General features: G+C 48.4%; 1 protein-coding gene across 2 annotated transcripts in view; it reads left to right on the top strand.

Annotated features, from left to right (window-relative positions):
* LOC129328682 (zinc finger protein ZFP2-like) overlaps positions 1 to 21,123 on the top strand; it is a 42,844-nt gene that overhangs the window by 4,361 nt on the left and 17,360 nt on the right. The window contains exons 3-7 of one of the 2 annotated variants that reach the window (XM_054977907.1): positions 388 to 466; positions 930 to 1,056; positions 1,635 to 1,727; positions 2,668 to 2,760; positions 4,260 to 5,290. In XM_054977907.1, coding sequence (XP_054833882.1) covers positions 452 to 466; positions 930 to 1,056; positions 1,635 to 1,727; positions 2,668 to 2,760; positions 4,260 to 5,290 — 1,359 coding nt within the window. In that variant the 5' untranslated portion in view covers positions 388 to 451. Of the gene's footprint in view, positions 1 to 387; positions 467 to 929; positions 1,057 to 1,634; positions 1,728 to 2,667; positions 2,761 to 4,259; positions 5,291 to 16,077; positions 16,134 to 21,123 lie in introns of those variants that run through there. The other variant, XM_054977906.1, reaches the window with a different exon arrangement.

Genomic DNA, 21,123 nt, shown 5'->3' with positions numbered 1-21,123 from the left:
TCCAGGCGATCAGTATTTTATGATCAGCTGTTAAGAACCATCAAGTCATTCCATGCCGGTAGATTCCAAAGGGGTTGGTTCGATTATGCAACAGAAAGAGTGCCCTGCAGGTACTCAGTTAGGACTAGAGCTCATTGTATTTTTCCACACAATGAGCTCTGTTGCTAGTTCTCAGTGAAAAATGTTTTACTTAAACAAGCTTAGAGTTTATTTATAAGTACACATGCCTAATGGTTCTAGAGTAGTTTATAAGCGTAGTGGTTGCAGATCTGCTAACGTTTCTAAATGGACTTAGTCACAAAGACTTATTTTCCCCCAACCATATAGGCTAATAATATCCAGGAAAAAAAGAATACAGCACTTCCCTCCTTCTCTGTCTTTTCCCAGGATAGCTCTCAACAGCATTTGAAGATCGCACTGAATTCTTTTCCTCCGAAAAGCTCTCTAAAACATGCAGCCAGCTCAGGTACGGGGTCACTGGTGAAATGTGCAGAGGATGGTGCATAAATGCCTCCTTCTGTGTTGCAAGGCTCAGTGGATTGGGCTCCTTCTTGGTTCTGGTGATGGGAGATTTTAGGCTGCCCACTGAGGAGGCAGAAAAATGGCTCCCCCCCCCAATCTAGAATGGCATGGGCATAAAAGCTAAGTAGGAACTGTGAAACAACTCTGGACCATGAATCTTGTATGGTCCTTTACCATATGGTCATCTCTGGTCTCTGCCCTACAAGGCTGGTATCCCCCCTGCAACTGAGGGATCCCCTCTGGCTCCAAAATGCCCCCAAGGAAGACTGAGATGGGGGCTAAATGTCCCCGCGGGGCTCTTCTCCCTTACTGTCTGTGCTAGTCTTCCAGTATTCATTCACTGCCTCTGTCTTTGGCTTCCCTTATCCCATGCAGTGATGTAAAGAAGTGCTTCCTTCCTCTTCCAGGGTCCGGTGTCCTTTGAAGAGGTGGCTGTGTATTTCACCAAGGAAGAATGGACCCTGCTGCGCCCAGCCCAGAGAGTTCTGTATAAGGATGTAATGTTGGAGAACTTTGGGAATGTGGCCTCTTTGGGTGAGGATCCTTTTCTCTTGGGCTGTTTCCTTCAGGCTGTGAGGAGTGACTGTAAGGAAGTCCCTGATACGGAAGAATATGGTCAGTCTGCCTGCCCTGGGCCCAGTGGCTGATCTCTGCCACCCTCCATGATCCTTCCTCAGATGTGGGAGGGGTTCTAGACTCCCACATCTGAGGAAGCCCCTGCCTGGCAGTCCTGTGCCTGGACCACGCGAGAGGGCATCAAAAGAGGGGCCAGGGGATGCTTGGTCTGGAGAAGGCGGGAGGGTCGAAGCGGGGACACGGTCTAGTCTGGACCTTGTGTTACATGCTCTGAAAGGTGGCTGTGGAGGGAACTCTGCTGGCTTTTCTTCCACTGACTTGTTCGCAGCTGGTATTTCCATCTCAGCTTCGCAGGGGGGAGGCCTAGCTCTGCCAGTGCCGGATGGACGATTCTTTGCCCCAGGCTGTACTGCACCCCACCTGTATTATTTGGCTGCTCTGTATTTCGGGAAGACAGAGAAAAGGTGGGATGGAATTGCTGAATTCATGTGCACGCACAAGAGTTATAATTTTGTGTGTGTTTTTCTGCTAAAAAGGACCTCAGATCACCAAACCTGACCTCATATCCTGGCTGGAAGAGGAGGAAGAGCTGTTTCTCCTGATCTCTGACGAACAGAACGGATTGACTGGTAGGTGCTCAGACTCCTTGTAGAACTGTGTGTTTGATGCCTGCCTACATTTCCATCCAAAGGCTAGTGTTTGCTTTCTGTGGCCTTCTTAGTAACATTGCTAGTGTACAAATGGCATTACATCTATACAACCCATTAATGGCCCCTTTGAATGGATAGCAGTCTCTCAGTCTTCAATCTGCACTTACCTAAAAATCTGTTAAAGAGTTAGTTTTCTTATGACCTATGACTGGTAAAGAACCACAGCCTGAAACCTCATCCAGCAAATGTCAGTGTTTTAACCTAATGCCCTCTCTGTTTGAGGAAAGGGGTGAAAATTCCCCTTGGGGGGGAAAAAAGCTTTCTCTCTCAGGTCTCAAATTTGTATTAAATTCGCTCCTGGGTATACAACTGCCCCTACTTCTGGTTGTTGAACTAATTGTGTTGTGATAGCCATACATATTTGGCTATAACTTCTGATTCAAGTGTATAAATTGCTTAATGTAAGGTGTTATGCTTGATGCACCCGAAGGAACTATCTGGAAAGTTACTGTGCAAATGAGGTGGATGATGACTTGTATAATGTAGAAAGGAATTTTTGTCCTTCATCTATTTAACATGTTGCTTAGTATTTAAGCTGCATTTTGGCATTGTGCCATTGACTGTCATGTTTTTACCCTTTCATAGTATTTTGTCCTTCTCTGCTTTTGAAGTCCGACAGTTGTTTACATTATGGAACCTTTGTGGTACTAGATATTTTTTACTTTCTTCTCATTTGGTGGGGTGTCTTTTTTGCTTTGTATCTCTAGGACATTTCTACATTAGGTTTTTGTTGTTATAGCTGTCAGCGTCCTTTGCTTTTCATCTACTTCTGGAAGGACAGACTCGCGCTGGCTTGAATTACTCAATTTGTGTGTCCTCAGAAGGATCATAATTCTGCTTTTTCTTCCCTGGTTGAAAGGACCTCAGATTGCCAAACCTACCCTCATATCCTGGCTGGAAGAGCAGCAAGAGGCGTTTCTCTTGTTTTCTGACGAAGAGGAGGGATTGACAGGTATCTGCTTCGGTCTGCCAAGGGACTGTATGTTGCCTTTGCTTCATTTCAAGGGCTGGCAGATTTCCATGGCTTTTTTTATTCTCACAGTTGCTTCTCCTCAGAAAAGCTTGGATGAGTTGTGAATGCTGTAATGGTGCTTGTAGATGAAAACCGGCAACTTTCTTCTCCCACGTCAGATTGCTTCTTCTCTGTCTAGCCAAGTGTGGTCCTCTTCGAGAGGCAGGGGCTGTCTGGCAAAGCTGTTTCCCAGCCCTGTTTCTCCTGAGATCCCTTTAACTGGAGTTGCCAAGAATTGCTCTTGGGGCATTGCTCATTCCACGCATGTGCTTTACCACAGAGAAACTCCAAAATGACTCCAGAAAGCACTAATTTGAAAACATTCTGCCTCTTTCTACTCTAGCAAAGAGCAGGGTTGTGACTGATTCTAAAGCTGTGTGAAATTGGGAAGTGAAGATATGAGCTGTGAGAGCCAGTCTCTCAAGGATGAATCTCCAGGGAACCTACACTGGCCTGCAGGGGTTCAGAATTAATGCCAGCACATGTTTTCTAGCTAGGCCAGAACCAGTCCTGCAATAATTTACAGCCTGAACCAAAGTTCAGTCACTCTCAACAGAAGTTTAAGACTTGACTGGACATCTTCCTTACATAGGCCACAATGAGGAATCAGCCATTCCCCAGCCTTTCCCCTCTCCTTCCCTTTTACAGCTGGGGCTTTTTCTTTGCTGCCCCCATCCATCTTGAATGAGAATTGCACCCTGTAAGTTGGCAACCAGACTCTCCGTAGGAAAATCCGCCAACATAGGGGCATCCCATCCACTAGGTAGCCCTAGGCAATTGCCTAAGGCACCAGTGGTGGAGGGGCACCACTCAGCTCATCAACCTCTTCCCCGCCATGCCTCCCCCACCCCCGCCTAGCCCACTAGCAGGTTTTCTGAGCACAAGCAAAATCAGAAAGGGGAAAGAGGGGAAGTTTCTTTCCCTACATCTAAAGCATATCACTGTTTAAAGATATTTTAAACAGATAGGCAGAAATATTTATGGTTCACATCAGATCATCTTCTCCATCTGAAGGCCACCTCTATTCAGAACATCTGCCATGTGTCTTAAAACATGAATGGCAGCTCCTCTCTTAAAGAGTGCCGTTTGTCTCCCTACAAGCCCCCTCCAAACCACTCCCTACTGTAAGTTCACCCAAGCAGGAAAAAAGAAACTGAAACTTACTGGGTCACATTGAGACAGAGGGTTTCCATTCTGTATTCTCTCACTTTTGTCCTCTTGGGCTATGGTAAATTACTGTATGAATGGCTATTCTGCCATCTTAGTTGGAATTTAGAAGAATTGAGAAAGCTAGAAGGAGAACTGGCTACATAATGATTGGGCTTAACCACTGAGCATTCACAAAGCGCAGACATAGCCATTACAAAGCAAAGTAGAAAACTCTGACCCAGATCATTGTGGAAAGGGTGCTCTTATCATAACAAATTTCTTTCTTTCAGCAGGACATTTGTGGGAGGCAGCAAATGAAATATCAGAACATCCAGTGATGGAGAAAGAAGATACATATTCAGATGTGAAAGAGAAAGTTGAATACTGTGATGCACTAAGGAAGGAGGAAGGAAAACATGCATATAAAAGGAGGAACATTTCTGGTCTTTTAGAGGGGAGTGACTCTGTATTACAAACATACAAACAAGACTGTAGAAATGAGTGCACTGGAAGAGGGGATAATTTTCCAGAAAGTTCAGATATTAATATTCAATGTAACTCCTATTACAGAAAGAAAATATTTAAATGCCTGGAGTGTGGTAAAAGCTTTAGGTGGAAAGATAACTTAGCTTCCCATCAAAGGATTCACACAGGGGAGAAACCATACAAATGTTTAGAGTGTGGAAAAAGCTTCACTCAGAGTTCACAACTTACTTCCCATCAAAGAACTCACACTGGGGTGAAACCATATAAATGCCCGGAGTGTGGAAAGAGCTTTTGGCGGACAGATACCCTAACTGCTCATCGAAGAATTCACACGGGAGAGAAACCATATAAATGCCTTGAGTGTGGAAAAAGCTTCAATCAGAGTGGCAATCTTACTTCACATCAAGCAGTTCACACAGGGGACAAACCATATAAATGCCTAGAGTGTGGGAAAAGTTTCAGTCACAGTGGAAACCTTATTTCCCATCAAAGAATTCACACAGGAGAAAAACCATATGAATGCCTGGACTGTGGGAAAAGATTCAGTCGAAGTTATTGCCTTACTTCCCATCAAAGAATTCACACAGGAGAGAAAAAACATAAATGCCTGGAGTGTGGAAAAAGCTTCAGTGAGAGTGGAAGCCTTACTTCCCATCAAAGGACTCACACAGCGGAGAAGCCATATAAATGTCTAGAGTGTGGGAAAAGCTTCAGTCATAGTGGAAACCTTATTACCCATCAGTGGATTCACACAGGGGAGAAACCATATACATGCAGAGACTGTGGAAAAAACTTCAGTCGGAGTGACAGCCTCACTGCACATCAAAGAATTCACATGGGAGAAAAACTATAATTGCCTGAAGTGCAGGAAAAATGTTGGGTGTAAAAATACCATAAGTTCTCATCAAAGAATTCACAAGAGAAACTACAGTAGTGCTTGGAATGTGAAAAGATATTACATCAAATGATCTGGCATATAAAATTAGGAAGCTATGCAATAAAAGAGCATAATATATTCCATAATTCAGTGTATTTGCATAAAACATTTCAGAGGTTAACAGCCAAATCCAGAGTATCTGCCAGCCACAGCATACATACATGGTGCTGGCATGGTACCAGCTCCAATGGTTAGCTCCTCATGGACATTGTCCTGGGGTGGGAAAACCACATGAACCACTCTGCAAGGCCTAGATTGTACAGCAAGCATGCCGGAGTCCCTAACAACCCTGGCAAAACCCACCCATCTCAGAGCGGTGCCCAATAATGTCCTCTGCATGGCAGTCAAGGAAGCATCCAACCACCCTTACCTTGGCGTGCCAGAGGACATGCAGGAAAGGCCCAGCGCTTCTGCATCTCCATCAGAGTCCCATGATTGTGAGTTGCAGGAGGCAGCCTACTCCAGTGCGTCCCACAGATGAGTCCCCTAGGGTTGCCAACCTGATCTGCTGGTCATAGAGTCTGCTTTCCTGGGACAAAATGGCAACTTCAAATGGTAGACTCGATGGCGTCACATCCCTGTTGACCTCCTCCTTTTACCAAAACTCCGCCCTCTTCAAGTTCCGCCCTGAAATCCATAGGAATTTTCTAAGTCAGAACTGGCTACCCTAAAAATAAGTGCCAGAGTCGCAGCCCATTGCCCACTTGCCTTCTGCCAGGCTAGGTATACAGGTATTGGGGGGGAATATGTGACAGCACCCAACCAGAGTCTTTAATTCTCCCTCCCCATATTCCTCCAGGAAATGGTGCCCACCTGTGAAGCAGGACTCATGGGTTAGATACCCTGGGGGAAGGGAAGGCTGTCAAAAGACAAAGACCGCTCGTTCTCCTGGCAGTGGCCCAACAGGCAGAGCCTGGGCCCCAAACTATAGCTACCACACCCAAGGCTGATGTCCTTCACCAAGCAGGCAGACACAAAGGAAGAACACCATTGTTAGGGATTCCACTGAAGCCCTGGCAGCACTCCCAGTCGTACGGGGTCTGACAGGGACTGTTGCAAAGGCAGGCGTGGCCCAGTGGAAAGGCATGGGATAGCACACTTGAGGCCTCTGGTTCGATCCTCACATGGGGAAGAGGCCAGAGTCATGCTAGCTATGGGTGGCTGCTGTGTTGACGATGCAAGCTCATGAAGGGGGAGAGGAGGACCCAACTGGTGGTCCGCTCCAAACAGCCATGGTTCTGGCTGATGCTGTGTCACAAGCCCTGCTTGCTACACTTGAAGGGCCATCACTGCCAGCAGTACCCTTCTGCCCTGAGCTTGCAGTGTTGGACCCTGCCTGCCCCACATGGACCTCCTTAGACCAGTCCCCTTGTAGTGATTCAGGAGTCTGCCCTTGAAAGAAAGCCCCTTACCCTCTCTTATTGGCCCATGCACATAGTGGGCTCCATCCCCTTGTGAATATTCTATGAGGCAGTGGCTGAGCTAGCCCCACTCTACAGCCGGGAGAATGCAGGCCCCGCAGTCCTCCTCTTCTGTAGGGTGTTGTCACAAGTTACTATTGAGAGGAAGACATTTATTGAGCAAGCCCCAGTCCAGACCCAGAAGATCTTTTCAGAGTGGGAGAAAACTAAGGAGGAGACAAAAGGAAACATTTGCAATTATCTCTAGAAATTTAAACTCTTTGCTTCCCCTGAGACCCTCCTCTGCAATTGGTGAGGAGGCAACTGCCCCGCCAATCAAAGGGAGTTTGGTGCTAGAATATATTTTCTCAGGGAATTCTCCACATGGTCCCTGTGGGTGTCTTGTGGAGCCCTTTTCCTGGAGACAAAATTAACATAATATGAACCTGAATGAAAACAACATTTGGAGTGGAGGGAGAAGAGGAGAGATCCTTTTTCAAATGTGTGTCCATTTTCTTGCAGATTTTGTCACAAAGCAGGGTCTGGTCTCTTTGCTACAGAGGTTTCTGCGTGTTGTGACTAGGGGTGTGCAATTCGGGTTTCTGAAACCCGAAAGAAACCCGAAACAAACTTGTTTTGGGTTGTTTCGGGTTATCCGAAACGTTTTGGGAAACCTGAAACGTTTCGGGTTATCCGAAACAAAATAACCCGAAACGTTTCGGGTTGTTACGGGTTGTTTTGGGTTTTTCAATGGGAAAATGCCTCCGTCTTCCCGGATGCCTGGGGGAGGCATTTTCCCACCGAATCAAGCCAAAATTGGTGGGGACCTTCCTCTAACTCCTCTCTAACAACCCCCCAAGTTTCAGACCGGTTGGACTTTGGGGGGCCATTTTATGGCCCCCCAAACCAGGTCCCCCTATCCTCGCATAAGAAAGGGAAGGGTGAGCATATTGTTAGCTTGCTGCTGCTCATCTTCTTCATTATTTCCTATGGGGAAAAAATGAAGAGGCAGGCTTCCTTTGCCAGGGGTGGCATTTTGCATGCAAAATGCCCCCCAACCCTCTGGGGCCCTTCTCCCACCCTTCCTCCCACCCCCCACCAAGGCACAGCCTGCTCCCACTTGGGGGGGCATTTCATGGCCTCCCCAAGTAGGTGCTCTTTTCTCTACTACTTACAGCTGGGGGAGGCTTGTCTTGCCAGGGGTGGCATTTTGCATGCAAAATGCCCCCCTACCCTCAGGGGCCCTTCTCCCACCCCTCCTCCCACCCCCCACCAAGGCTCAGCCTGCTCCCACTTGGGGGGGGGCATTTCATGGCCTCCACAAGTAGGTGCTCTTTTCTCTACTACTTACAGCTGGGGGAGGCTTGTCTTGCCAGGGGTGGCATTTTGCATGCAAAATGCCCCCCAGCCCTCAGGGGCCCTTCTCCCACCTTTCCTCCCACCCCCCACCAAGGCACAGCCTGCTCCCACTTGGGGGAGGCATTTCATGGCCTCCCCAAGTAGGTGCTCTTTTCTCTACTACTTACAGCTGGGGGAGGCTTGTCTTGCCAGGGGTGGCATTTTGCATGCAAAATGCCCCCCTACCCTCAGGGGCCCTTCTCCCACCTTACCTCCCACCCCCCACCAAGGCTCAGCCTGCTCCCACTTGGGGGGGGGTTTCATGGCCTCCCCAAGTAGGTGCTCTCAGCCCCCAAAGTCCACCCCCTACAGCCCCACACAAACCCAATTCCCCCCAGCTGCCACACACAGACCCAAATCCCCACATTAGCCCCTCACAGACCCAAATCCAACCCCAGCAGCCCCACACCCATAACCCCAGGAACAGGCTGGCAAAGGCCAGCCCTCTCCCTTTGTTCCCTATGCTGGGAACTTCTAAACTCTCTTTCCCTGGGCAATTCTGCACAGCCCAGGGGTGCCACAATGGTGGGCACACTTCTGAGTGCCAGCTGGTCCCTGTGAAAGAGCACCTGAACCACAGACACCCTCCCTCAAATTCCCCCACCACCTACAGAGATGGCTGGCCAGCCAGCCCCATTGTTCCCTATGATGGGAACCAACTGCACAACAAAGAATAAAACACGAACAACACAAAATAAAGTTTTTTAAAAATTATTTTCTCCCTTTCAAAGTACAAGTAGGCAAAGCATTATGACACATTACACCAGCAGTCCCCCACACAGAAAAATAACACAACTCACTTAACATCAGAGAATCACAAAAGCACAATTCGTGTCAAAAACACTTTATTTCTTGAACAGCTTTAGGTTACACAGCAGGGGGGCACACCAAATGGCATGGCAGCAGTATCTTACACAAAAATAACACAACTCACTTCACATTAAAGAATCCCCCCCAAAAATTGCTGTCAAAAGCACTTTATTTCTTTAACTGCTTTAGGTTACACAGTAGGAAGGCACAACAGTGCATGAAAGCAGTGTACTACACAAAAATAACACAACTCACTTCACATCAGAGAATCACCCAAACACAATTGCTGTCAAAAACGGTGAAGTGGGTTGTATTATTTTGTGTAGTACACTGCTATCATGCCCTGTTGTGCCCTCCTACTGTGTAACCTAAAGCTGTTCAAGAAATAAACTGTTTTTGAAAGGAATTGTGCTTTTGTGATTCTCTGATGTTAAGTGAGTTGTGTTATTTTTGTGTAAGATACTGCTGCCATGCCCTTTGGTGTGCCCCCCTGCTGTGTAACCTAAAGCTGTTCAAGAAATAAAGTGTTTTTGACAGGAATTGTGCTTTTGTGATTCTCTGATGTGAAGTAAGTTGTGTTAGTTTTGTGTAAGATACTGCTGCCATGCCCTTTGGTGTGCCCCCCTGCTGTGTAACCTAAAGCTGTTCAAGAAATAAAGTGTTTTTGACAGGAATTGTGTTTTTGTGATTCTCTGATGTTAAGTGAGTTGTGTTATTTTTCTGTGTGGGGGACTGCTGGTGTAATGTGTCATAATGCTTTGCCTACTTGTACTTTGAAAGGGAGAAAATAATTTTTAAAAAACTTTATTTTGTGTTGTTCGTGTTTTATTCTTTGTTGTGCAGTTGGTTCCCATCATAGGGAAGAATGGGGCTGGCTGGCCAGCCATCTCTGTAGGTGGTGGGGGAATTTGAGGGAGGGTGTCTGTGGTTCAGGTGCTCTTTCACAGGGACCAGCTGGCACTCAGAAGTGTGCCCACCATTGTGGCACCCCTGGACTGTGCAGAATTGCCCAGGGAAAGAGAGTTTAGAAGTTCCCAGCATAGGGAACAAAGGGAGAGGGCTGTTCCTGGGGTTATGGGTGTGGGGCTGCTGGGGTTGGATTTGGGTCTGTGAGGGGCTAATGTGGGGATCTGGGTCTGTGTATGGCAGCTGGGGGGCAATTGGGTTTGTGTGGGGCTGTAAGGGGTGGACTTTGGGGGCTGAGAGCACCTACTTGGGGAGGCCATGAAATGCCCCCCCAAGTGGGAGCAGGCTGAGCCTTGGTGGGGGGTGGGAGGAAAGGTGGGAGAAGGGCCCCTGAGGGCTGGGGGGCATTTTGCATGCAAAATGCCACCCCTGGCAAGACAAGCCTCCCCCAGCTGTAAGTAGTAGAGAAAAGAGCACCTACTTGGGGAGGCCATGAAATACCCCCCAAGTGGGAGCAGGCTAAGCCTTGGTGGGGGGTGGGAGGAAGGGTGGGAGAAGGGCCCCAGAGGGTTGGGGGGCATTTTGCATGCAAAATGCCACCCCTGGCAAAGGAAGCCTGCCTCTTCATTTTTCCCCCATAGGAAATAATGAAGAAGATGAGCAGCAGCAAGCTAACAATATGCTCACCCTTCCCTTTCTTATGCGAGGATAGGGGGACCGGGTTTGGGGGTCCATAAAATGGCCCCCCAAAGTCCAATCGGTCTGAAACTTGGGGGGTTGTTAGAGAGGAGTTAGAGGAAGGTCCCCACCAATTTTGGCTTGTTTCGGTGGGAAAATGCCTCCCCCAGGCGTCTGGGAAGACGGAGGCATTTTCCCATTGAAAAAACCCGAAAGAAACCGGAAACAACCCGTAACAAACCCGAAACGCTAAACCCGAAACGGCTAGCCGTTTCGGGTTTTGCTGTTTCCGAAACAGATTCTTGTTTTGGGTAAACCCGAAACAAGAAACACGAAACAGAGTGCCTTTGCACACTCCTAGTTGTGACTATTGCCCAAGTAGCCTACGGCGGGGGGGGGGGGAAGCAAAAAAAAAACCCACCCAATGCTGATAAAAGGGAGCATATGAAAGCCTGAAGAGAAAATCCAGTGTAAAACTTAATTGAGTTTGAGCTGAGTCCACACTAGTTGCTCCAGAGCTTTGGCTAAGAGTTCTCTCTCTTGGGGCCAGGAGGCAAAGAGGGTTCTAATTCTCATTTATTTTCGAAAAGCCTTAATCGGTGGCCACTATCATGGATCTGGATTTGGGGGGGAGGAATCACGTGAGTGCTGCCGCTCATTCAACATGGCCACTGTAGCGGGTCTGCTCTGTTTCCGGTGCAATCCACTGGTCCTACAGGTCAGTTGCATAGATGTTTAGCAAACACGAGTCTCCTCTGGAGACCATGGCCCGGGGAGAAAGGGGAATAGGGAGTCTCATCCATCATGATGCACTCTGCGGGACTGCTTTTCACATTAATTCAGTATATTTCTGGGGAAATCCTCTTGGCTGTAATAAAGGAGACCTGCCTCTAGTAGTCCAATACGTGGATCTCAGTCCTTAGTTTTAAATGCATCACTTTTTGGCCCACTTCATGGGAAGGAAGCCCTTCTACCTGCTCTTACAGAATTCCTGCAGCTTTTCTTCCACCTGCCCTGTCTCTTCTCCCTGCTTCTTTTCTAGGAAGTCTCGAATCAGTTTTGTTTTCTCTACCCAACGTGGGTTGATCAAAAAAAAATTATGGCTCTGACACCATCATCCCAACTTCTGTCATGGATGAGATCAGGACATTTATGGAGACTGACTGGTGTTTGTAGTGCCTCCAAGGGTGAGAAAAGCCACCTCCGGCCCAAATGGGCATTTTTTTCATAGGCAGGAGTGAAAATATTGCCTCTCTTTGATATGCTAGTGCCTCTGTATGTTCTGGTAGGCTATTGCTGAAAGACCGGAAAGGGAGCTGTCCATTGTCTCTGTGTGTGACAAGATGGGGGGGGGGGGGGAATGTGATCCTGCGAAGGAAAGCATCCTCTTCATGCATAGATCAAATGTGTGGGGTTTCTTACATTACAAGAACATTAGCAATCTCCCTCCTTCATTTCTTTTACTTATCTGCTCCCTAGTTCTGTAATCTATTTTTTCCCCCACAACAGACTTCGTTGCTAGTAGGGAAATAATATGCATCCTTGCCTGACGGCTTTGCCAATTGGAAACTAGTCTGTTTCCCCATATTCCGTCCTGACAGTCGCCTCTTGTCCAGAATACAGGTTATATATCAACACAGTCAGATGCTGTTAGGTGCCCATTTTTTTCAATGCCACCCATAGCTTTTCATGATCCACATAGTTGAAGGATTTGGTGTAGTCTATAAAACACACACTGATTTTCTTCTGAAATTCGCTGGTTTGCTCCATTAACCATTGAAAATTTACAATATTATTTTATTTATTTACTAGCAACAAAGCCCGTTGTGGGGAAAAATACAACAGGATCTAGAAAGCTGAGGCTGGCAGGTGGGCAGGCTGGGGGGGTTGGCAGGAGGCCGAGCATGCCGGTCACCGCTCAGCCCTGATCATGGAGCGTAGGCCAGGAAGGTGCGTTGGGGAGGGCTTGTGGGCAGGGCAGGCATTCTCACACTGGCGCTGGCCCCATCATGGCTGGGAAGGGCTTCAAAGGCAGGCCCATCCTTCCTGCCACAGACCCTGGCCCAATTGGGGCTGGAAAGGGTGGAGCCAACCTGCTGCAGGTCTTTCTGAGGCTGCAGAGGTTTGGGAGGACTGCATCTGGATAAAAGGCGAGTCGTCGCCAATACGACTCACCTTTTATATAGGAAGACTAGCAACAAAGCCCATTGTGGGGGGAAATACAACAGGCTCTAGAAAGGGGAGGGCGGGCGGGCGGGCAGGCATTGTCTCCTCCTCCATGCCTGATCGCGGCTGGATGAAGGGGGGATGGGCATTGCCACCTGTTCCACGCCTGATCCTGTCCAGGAAAAGGTAGGGGTGGGCATTGCCTCCTGCTCCACTCTTGATCCTGGCCAGGTGAAGGGGGATGGGCATTGCCACCTGCTCCACGCCTGGTCCCAGCCTGGTGAAGCGGCGGGGGCGGGCATTGAGCAAAATATATTGCTATGAATTACACTTCACAAGTATTTTGTTTTTCTTACGTGACATTTTCACAAAGGGTTTCTTTGGGGAAAGGCAAACTTATCAAGGCTTCTGATTGGCTGGGGGGGGCGTTTGTATTGTACTGGACACAACATGGGTCATAGAATCCCTTTCTGTTGATGAATGAGGGAACTCATTAACAGTGGCCAGATATTAACAGACCTCACAAAGACAGAGATTCTGTACTTGGGTCGTGGGCTGTTGGGTTTGGGAATCTGGCTCCTGACCCTACGCTGGGACATTGCTTGTACTTGTTCTGAAGGTCAGGAGCTTGGGGGTCATCCTGGACGCCTCCTTGTCGATGCCCAGGCCACAGCGGTTGCTCGGTCTGCTTTTTCCCATCTGCATCAGGCCTGGCAGCTTGTCCCTTTCTTTTCAACTCATGACCTAATGACAGTGATCCATGCAACTGTCACCTCCAGATTAGATACTGTAACTTGCTCTACGCAGGGCTTTCCTTGGATCTGGTCCGGAAATTACAACTGATCCAGAATGCAGCTGTGCGTGCCCTTATGAGGACACCATATAGAGCACATGTAACACCAATTCTGCATCAGCTGCATTGGCTCCCAATGGAGTTCCAAATCAGGTTCAAGGTTTCGGTGTTAATCTATGAAGCCCTTATCTATGAAGCCCTTACTAGATTGGGACCAGCATATCTGTGGGACCACCTTTCACTATGTGTTCCCCAGAGGGCACTTTGTTTGGCCGAAAAACAGCTGCTGGTGGTCCCTCGCCCCAAGGATGTTTGCCTGGCCTCAACAAGGGCCAGGGCCTTTTCAGTCTTGGCCCTAATCTGGCGGAACTCTCTGTCTGCTGAAGTTAGGACCCAGGGAGATCCTGCAGGGCCTGTAAGACTGAGATGTTCCATTGAGGTTGGGGCATGAGTGGGCTCCTTTGCTGGTCTCCTGTTGAGGGGGGATTGAAACTCCCCTCACCCCGGTTTTCCACTGACGCACGTAATATTGTCTACCAGTTCCTATCTCATGGGATATTTTGGTCTGGGTCAAGCAATATGGGCTGCCGCCTTGAGTTGTATGTTTACTGAATTTTGTTTTTTGTGATTTTATTGTGATTATATTATATGTGATGTTACCCACGCTGAGCCCACTTGTGGGAAGAGCGAACTATAAAATGAATAAATAAAAATAAAAAAATAATTTTAAAAATATGGTGGACTGATGTCTTTCTCCTGGAGGGACCTGGGAAAATGAAAACACACCACCCGTTTTGAGTTCTGCTGCATTCTTCTTGTTTTCTTGACATGATTCTGGGAGCGCCTTTCCTCGTACAAGCTCTGCTTTTTGATGATATCTTCTATTAAGTGGTTCTGCTGCGAATCTGCACTCTACTGGTTCGAATCCCACTACTGCCATGAGCTCAGTAGGTGGCCTTGAGTAAGCCACTCCTCTCAGCCCCAGCTCTCCAGCTATATTGTGGGGATAATAACAACACTAACTTGTTCACCGCTCTGGGTGAGGCACTAATTTGTCTAGAAAGAGTGGTATATAACCGCAGTTATTGTTGCTATCATCATTTTTATTAAATATAGCTTTCCTTGGTTTACTACCCGAATGGGAGACTACATTGATAAGGATCTGGGTGTATTCTTCTTAGCTTCCTCGCGTGGCCTGGCAGGCATTAATTTAGATTCCATAGGATTTTGCATGGTTCTGCTGTGTAACTGTTTTTTGTTTGTATATTGACAGTCCCCATAGCTAGACCACTCTTTTCTTTTGGAGAAGCATCTGATATAATTTTTAAATGATCAATAAACTACTTGGTGCAGTTATCTAAATATTTCACCCTTTCAGATCTAATCTTGGACAGCATACTACAGAGTATGCCTTTTATGTTTCTTTCACTTTCTTACAAACCTCAGATTCTTATAAAAATAAAAGATTTTTTAAAAAAGATACCGTTCAGTTTTGCTTTAGGGATTCAGAAGTTCTGGACTGAATCCACTTGAACCACTTAGGTCTATGTTACTTACATAATAGCTGTAAGGTGGAGAATGACAAGAGAGGAGAGATGCTCTGCTAAATAATAATGAGATTTATGATAACCAATCATGAACAGTCACCTACAGTGTAGTAATTAAGAATGCTGGACTAGGATCTGGGGGAGGCAGGTTTGAATCTCGGTTCTACTATGAAGCTTGCTGGGTAACCTCGGGCAGTCACACACAGCCTAACCTACCTTACATGGTTGTTGTTGGCTGCTTTGAGGAGAAAGATGAGGTATAAATGAAGTAATTAAAAATATCTATATATGGAAAGTGGAGGGTGAGGAAGAGAAAAAGCAGCTTGCTAAAGGTGAGTTTGGGGAACACAGGTGACATCTGAACTGGATCTCTGTGGGCTGGATTACTACTCACTCTCCCAGCGCCACACACGAATGCAATCCCTGTGCAAGGCGACTACAGTGTAAAACCCTGTCACTGCTTAGGATTGTACTGCCAAGAGAGGGTGAAAACAGACCAGTGACCGCAAGATCCCCCACTCAAGATTGCCAGCAAAAATCAAGGTCAATAATCCCGTTCCCAGGCTAATGTGATGGTGGAGAGTGCCGTCAAGTCATAGCCGATTTATGGCAACCCCTGGTGGGGCTTTCACGGGAAGGGACTAACAGAAGCGCATTGCCTGCCCCTCCAACCCTGGTCTTTATCGGAGGGCTCTCATCCGATTACTAACCGAGGCCGACCCTGCTTAACTTGGGAGATCTGACGAGGTCGGGGCTCTCAAAGCTTCTTGCAAGAGCGCGAATAAAGGCAATGCGCCTAATTTTGCGCCCCTGCTCCTGCGCAAAGACGCATGAGGCATTAGCCTCCCCAAAAGGTCAAAATGGAACCGCCCCCTCATCCAACAGGAAACTAGGAGGTGGGCATGAGATACTCCGGACTCTTTTTCTCTCTATGATCAACCCCCCCCCCTTCCTGTTTTGCCTCCTCCCCCGGAAAGTGTGTGTGGTTTTTTTTTTAAATGTAGTGAAATCTCTGGGGAGAAACGTGGATCTGAGGACCCTGGGTGAGTTGAAGGAGAGGGGAAATGAGCGGATTAAAAAAAAAAATCATAGCTCGAGATGCAGAAATTTAGCAGCAGGTCCTCCCAAACTGCAGGGCTTCCGCGGCTGGTTTCTGCAAAAGTCGCATCGGGTGCGCAACCTGGTCCGTTTGGCGGGGTGGGGTGGGGCTTAACTGCCCTTTTTCGGGGGGCAGCGAGGAGGACATTAGGAGTTTGCTAGCTGCACCCCACCCGGTCAGGAGAAAATACAGAGAACGTCCTTTTCTTTCCCGCTTACAGCAAAGCCGTTCTCAGATCAGGAGGGCAGGGCCATGGCAAAGGTTTACAATTGCGCATTTTTTCCCTCCCACTTTCCTCGTGTTGGGTGGATTCAAGGCAAACAAAAGAATTCTGCATATTCTTGCCAGGGCTTCGAGAACTTCCATACTGTCTGTTGTTTTAAATATGTGCTCCTGTGTACTACCCGTGCTTCATGTTGTCTAATGTCAGCCCTGGAATTGCTTATGTTCTGTTTTAGCATTTCTTCAACTCTGTATTGCTATACCTTTGTAAACTTGTGTTTATTTTCCCTATGGCATCGTTTATGGAAATGTCCTTGACATTGACTGTACTACTCTCACACTGTGTAATCCGCCTTGAGTCTCAGTGAGAAAGGTGGTCTATAGATGACACAAATAAATAAATTAAATAAACTCACTGCCAGAAGATCGTATTGACTTACTCTGTGTAATCTGCCTTGAGTCTCAGGGAGAAAGGCAGGCTGTAAATAATGTAAATACATTTTTTAAAAATAAGTATGTTGATGAACACAGTATTGTGCGTGCAATGTCAAGTGGCAACCGACTTATGGTGACCCCCCATCCTGGGATCTTTAAGGCAGGAGATGAGCAGAGATGGATTGTAACGGCCTTCCTCTGTGTAGCAACCCCAGCGTTCCTTAGTGGTCTCTCATGTCCAAGTACTGACTGAGCTGGCTATACCACATGTTGCCAAGTAGGCCCCCTCCCCTGCTTTGAAGCCTGCTATGAACTGTGTTAGAGTTTCCTGCATTACTGTTTTACTGTGCACCAAAGACTGCTTTGCACGTGTGTGCTCTGATGCACGTGTCAGTTTCCTGCCTGCGTGTCAATTGCCTTGCTGCTGCTATAGACTGTGTAGTTTACTGACTCCATGTTTGGCTAACTGCACAAAGGACTCTCTTTCTGGGCAGCCCTGCCCTGACCTGTATCTGGAATTCCCAGTGTGTGTTTGGACTCTGTTACAAGTGTGCCCCGTGCCTGCACTGCCATCTACCACGGACCGTGCCTGTTCCCTGCTTTGGACTGTGTTTTAAAGTGTTGTTCCCGCTGCCTCCATGGAAGCCTGCCTCATATGGGCCCAAGCCGCTGCTAGCAGCCGGGCGCCTGCCGGGGAAACCTCCAGCGAGCCTGGCTAGGCGCTCCCTGGTCAGTTCCCGCCTGGAGCCTCCCGCGGGTAGGTCGCCGAGCTTGCCCTTGCTACCGGGCAGCCTGCTATCCAGCCCCAGCTATGCCCAGCCGGCATCCATGTTCTCAGGCAGCCAGAAGACCCTGGGAAGAAGACTGCTTTGAGAAGCCATTTCGGCGAAGCGGGCACACCACGTCCGCAGCGAGAGCCCCTCGCCCCGCTCTGCATATCTTAGGAGCCGCCCCGGAGAAGGAACTAAGTGCCGACCATCCCAAGCACTTAGAGAATGCATCTCAAAGAAACCTCCGCATTCCAAAGCTGATGACATCAGGACAAGCCCTGTCCGCTGGAACATCCTTTCAGCCCACTTGGATTTCCCCCTCCCTCTTTTGTCCCCTCTTCCTGAGGTGTCACTTATCACAATCTGATTACCAAAGTGGCCCATCCAAGCCATTCAGTAGCCCATTAGACCCTTTGTTTTAATCTGTGAGAACCACCAAGTACAGCACCAGCCCCAGGGTACGTTTTGGGGTATTTAAGCTGGTCTCCCAGACCACTCAGTGCTTAGGCCATTCCTATCCAGACTTCCTTGCTGTCCGTCTGTGGTTCCAGTGCTGGCATTGGGCCACCTCGCTGTTGTGTCTCTGCTTCGCTTCAGGATAAGTGAGTATTCCCCCTATCATCGTTGGGAACCAGCTAATGCGAACGTCTCTGTATTTCTTACTCTGTATTTCTTAGACCTTGTATGTTCTTTGTATGATTGTGCAAGCTAGGCTTACGCTACACTCAATACACGTGTTTGGACCTTACTCCTTGTCTGCCTCTTTTTCACTAGAGTGTCTGGGATCGGGACCTCCGTAAACATAGGTTATGATCCTCGCTTAATATTAATATTAATAGTTACAGACTGCTACAGCTAATTCCCCATTATAATAAAGAGCAGTTCTGGTAACAGTTTACTGGTGGAGAATGCGGGCATAACCCAGTTCGTGTGAATACACGTGAGTCGACACGCGTGTCTTCAGCGAACTGACTTAGAGGAAAATTTTCCAGACCTCAGTGCAAAGAGTGCAATTTAGCTCAGGGAATTAAAAGTGTGATTGTGTGTGGCTCTAGTGAGCATTTCTATCTTGTGGGTTGGCTTTTCCCCCATTTCCTCCTTCAGCCAGCTTTGGACTACTTGCCTTTTGTGGTGCACCGCGAGGCCCTCCAGCCGTTATAACTGGTGTACTGTGGGTGAGGACCTCTGAACTGGTGAAGTTCCTGGCCACCTTCCGGGCCGCCTAAACGCGTCTATGTGGGTGGGATCCCAGAAGTAGGCTCTATAGATTTATATACTTCCTGAAGCAGCACATATAAAATTCTCTTCTGCCCTCCCCCGTCTCTCCTAAGCCCGTCCAAACCCCCGTTCCTGCCAGCACTTAGGCTTCAATCCCCGCTCCGGAGGAAACGTGAAGGGATCGTTAGTCCGTTTGGTTGTTCAGTCAGTTTAGCTTTGGGAGTCTGAAGCCAGGTTCCTGAAGCCCCGCGGCAGCCTGCCGCACCGTGCTTAAGAGTTTTAAGTTAGACTCTTGAGCGCTTTTCGCCTGAGAGTTTTAAGGTAGACTCGTGGGCGCACCTCGCTTGGGAGTCAGTGGGACTCTTGGGCACACTTCTGCTTGGGAGTTGTTAGAACTCTTGAGCGCACCTCGCTTGGGAGTACAGTAAGCTTTACTCCTGAGCACTTTTGCTTAGGGACTTGCAGAGGCAGTCCTTGAGCACATTTAGTCTTTTGGTCGAGGCTTGGAGACAGTTTAATCGTTTGTCTCTGAGCACGAGGCCTGGGGACACTTTGAGTTTAGTTCTTGGGCAGAGAGCTTGAGAGCATTGTTGGCTTTTGAGCAGAGGCTTGGGAGCATTTCTGGTTGCCTGAGCAGAGGCTTGGGAGACCCCTTAATTGCAGTTTCTGAGCAGAGGCTTGGGAACCCTTTTTGGTTTTCTGAGCACATAGGCTTGGGAGACCCCTGAGCTTTGGTTTTCCGAGTAGAGGCTTGGGAGACCCCTGAGCTTTAGCTTCTAAGCAGAGGCTTGGAAGCACTGAGCGTTTTTGGTTCTTGGGCTTAGAGAGCTTGAGAGCACCCTCTGAGCCAGTAAACTTTTCCTGGTCCCGTGGCTTGTAGGCAAGCTTGAAACGGGAATAGGAATTTTCCCCTCTCCCCCAGAGGAGAAGGATTGAGCGTAGGACCCTAAAAATACCCTTGTAAACCCTAAAAGTAGAACCTTAAAACCCCCTGGTAAAAAACCCTTGAGGACCTGAGGGAAGGATAAACCTCCCAAAAGGAACATAGAGAGGAAGAAGTTGTTAAAACCCTTGAGCAGCTTTAATCGCCCCACCCCTGGTGTCGCTGATCCACTCTTTTAACCTCCCCCGAGATCAGCCTTAAACTAAAAAGAAAAATGTACCGGGCAAACCCCACCGTGCCCCGCCTGGAGAAGTGGCTAGTGAAGAAGGGAGATTGCCCTTGGGAAGCCGGTTCCTTCAAGGGACCTGACCCGCTCCAGATAGTCAGAAGTGCCTTTCAAGATTTTTGTGAGAAAGAGAAACCCAAGTCGAGCAAGAAGGACAGATACGGAGCTTGGGCACTTTTTACTGCCTTACAGGACAGCGTGTCCCTGATAAATAAATTACATATAGCGCAGGAAGATAGTGAGCAGGAAATAGAGAGGCTCAGATTAGCCCAAGACAAAGAAAGGAAGGAGCTAGAGGAAAAAGCAAAGCGAGAACAGGACGCCCTGCACCTAGAAATCCAGAGTCTCAGGGCCAAACTAGTCGAACAAGAGAGAGACCATGAGGAAAAGGCAGTTGAGTGGCGCGCTGAACGCGTTAATTTCATATTGGAAAAACAAGGATTAACTACCGCCCTCCAGGACGCCCAGCACAAGGCTGAGGCGGCCACCGCTCGTGCCGACATGGCTGAGCATGCAGTAATCGAAGGACAGGAAAGAATCGCTAAGCTAACCCATGCCGCCCAGTTCATGGCAGAACACAATCACTCCAAGGTAACCTCCGCTGATCATTCCGCTTGTAAGAGGGAGCTAGAGGCCCTAAAACAGCACCTGGGGATGCAGCAGGCCGTAATTTCCGCCGTTCATCCCGCAGCCCTCTTGGCCCTCCCCGAAGGTAGTACCGACGGTCACCTCCTTCGCCCCAGCCCGAGGAAGCTCCACAGCCCCTCCATCCGATAGCTACCAAAGAAATTGTATCCATGGACGAGGATGGCAGGAAAACAGACCGGGTCGTTAAGGAAACCCGCAATTGGAGGCCCGACGAGCTCCAAGCCATAGCAGATCGCATGGGACCCCTAAACCGAGACACGGCCATCCAGTGGTTCACCCATGTGACCACCTCCCAGCCCTCCGCTAGTGGTTCCGATGTGGCCCAGCTGGCCCGCCAATGCGCTGCCCCTGAAATAGTCTCGGCCCTGAATGCCTATATCTCTAACCGAAGGTTAGCCACCCGCAGTCAGTACGGAGCAATTAAAGAAATTTGTGCATTCCTGTGGCCCACCAAGAGTTTGAAAGCCCTGTA

The sequence above is a fragment of the Eublepharis macularius genome, chromosome 4 (genome assembly GCF_028583425.1).
Source record: "Eublepharis macularius isolate TG4126 chromosome 4, MPM_Emac_v1.0, whole genome shotgun sequence".
NCBI classification, from domain to species: Eukaryota; Metazoa; Chordata; class Lepidosauria; order Squamata; family Eublepharidae; genus Eublepharis; species Eublepharis macularius.
The sequence above is the reverse complement of the archived record's forward strand: the minus strand, read 5'-3'. Positions and strand labels throughout refer to the sequence as shown.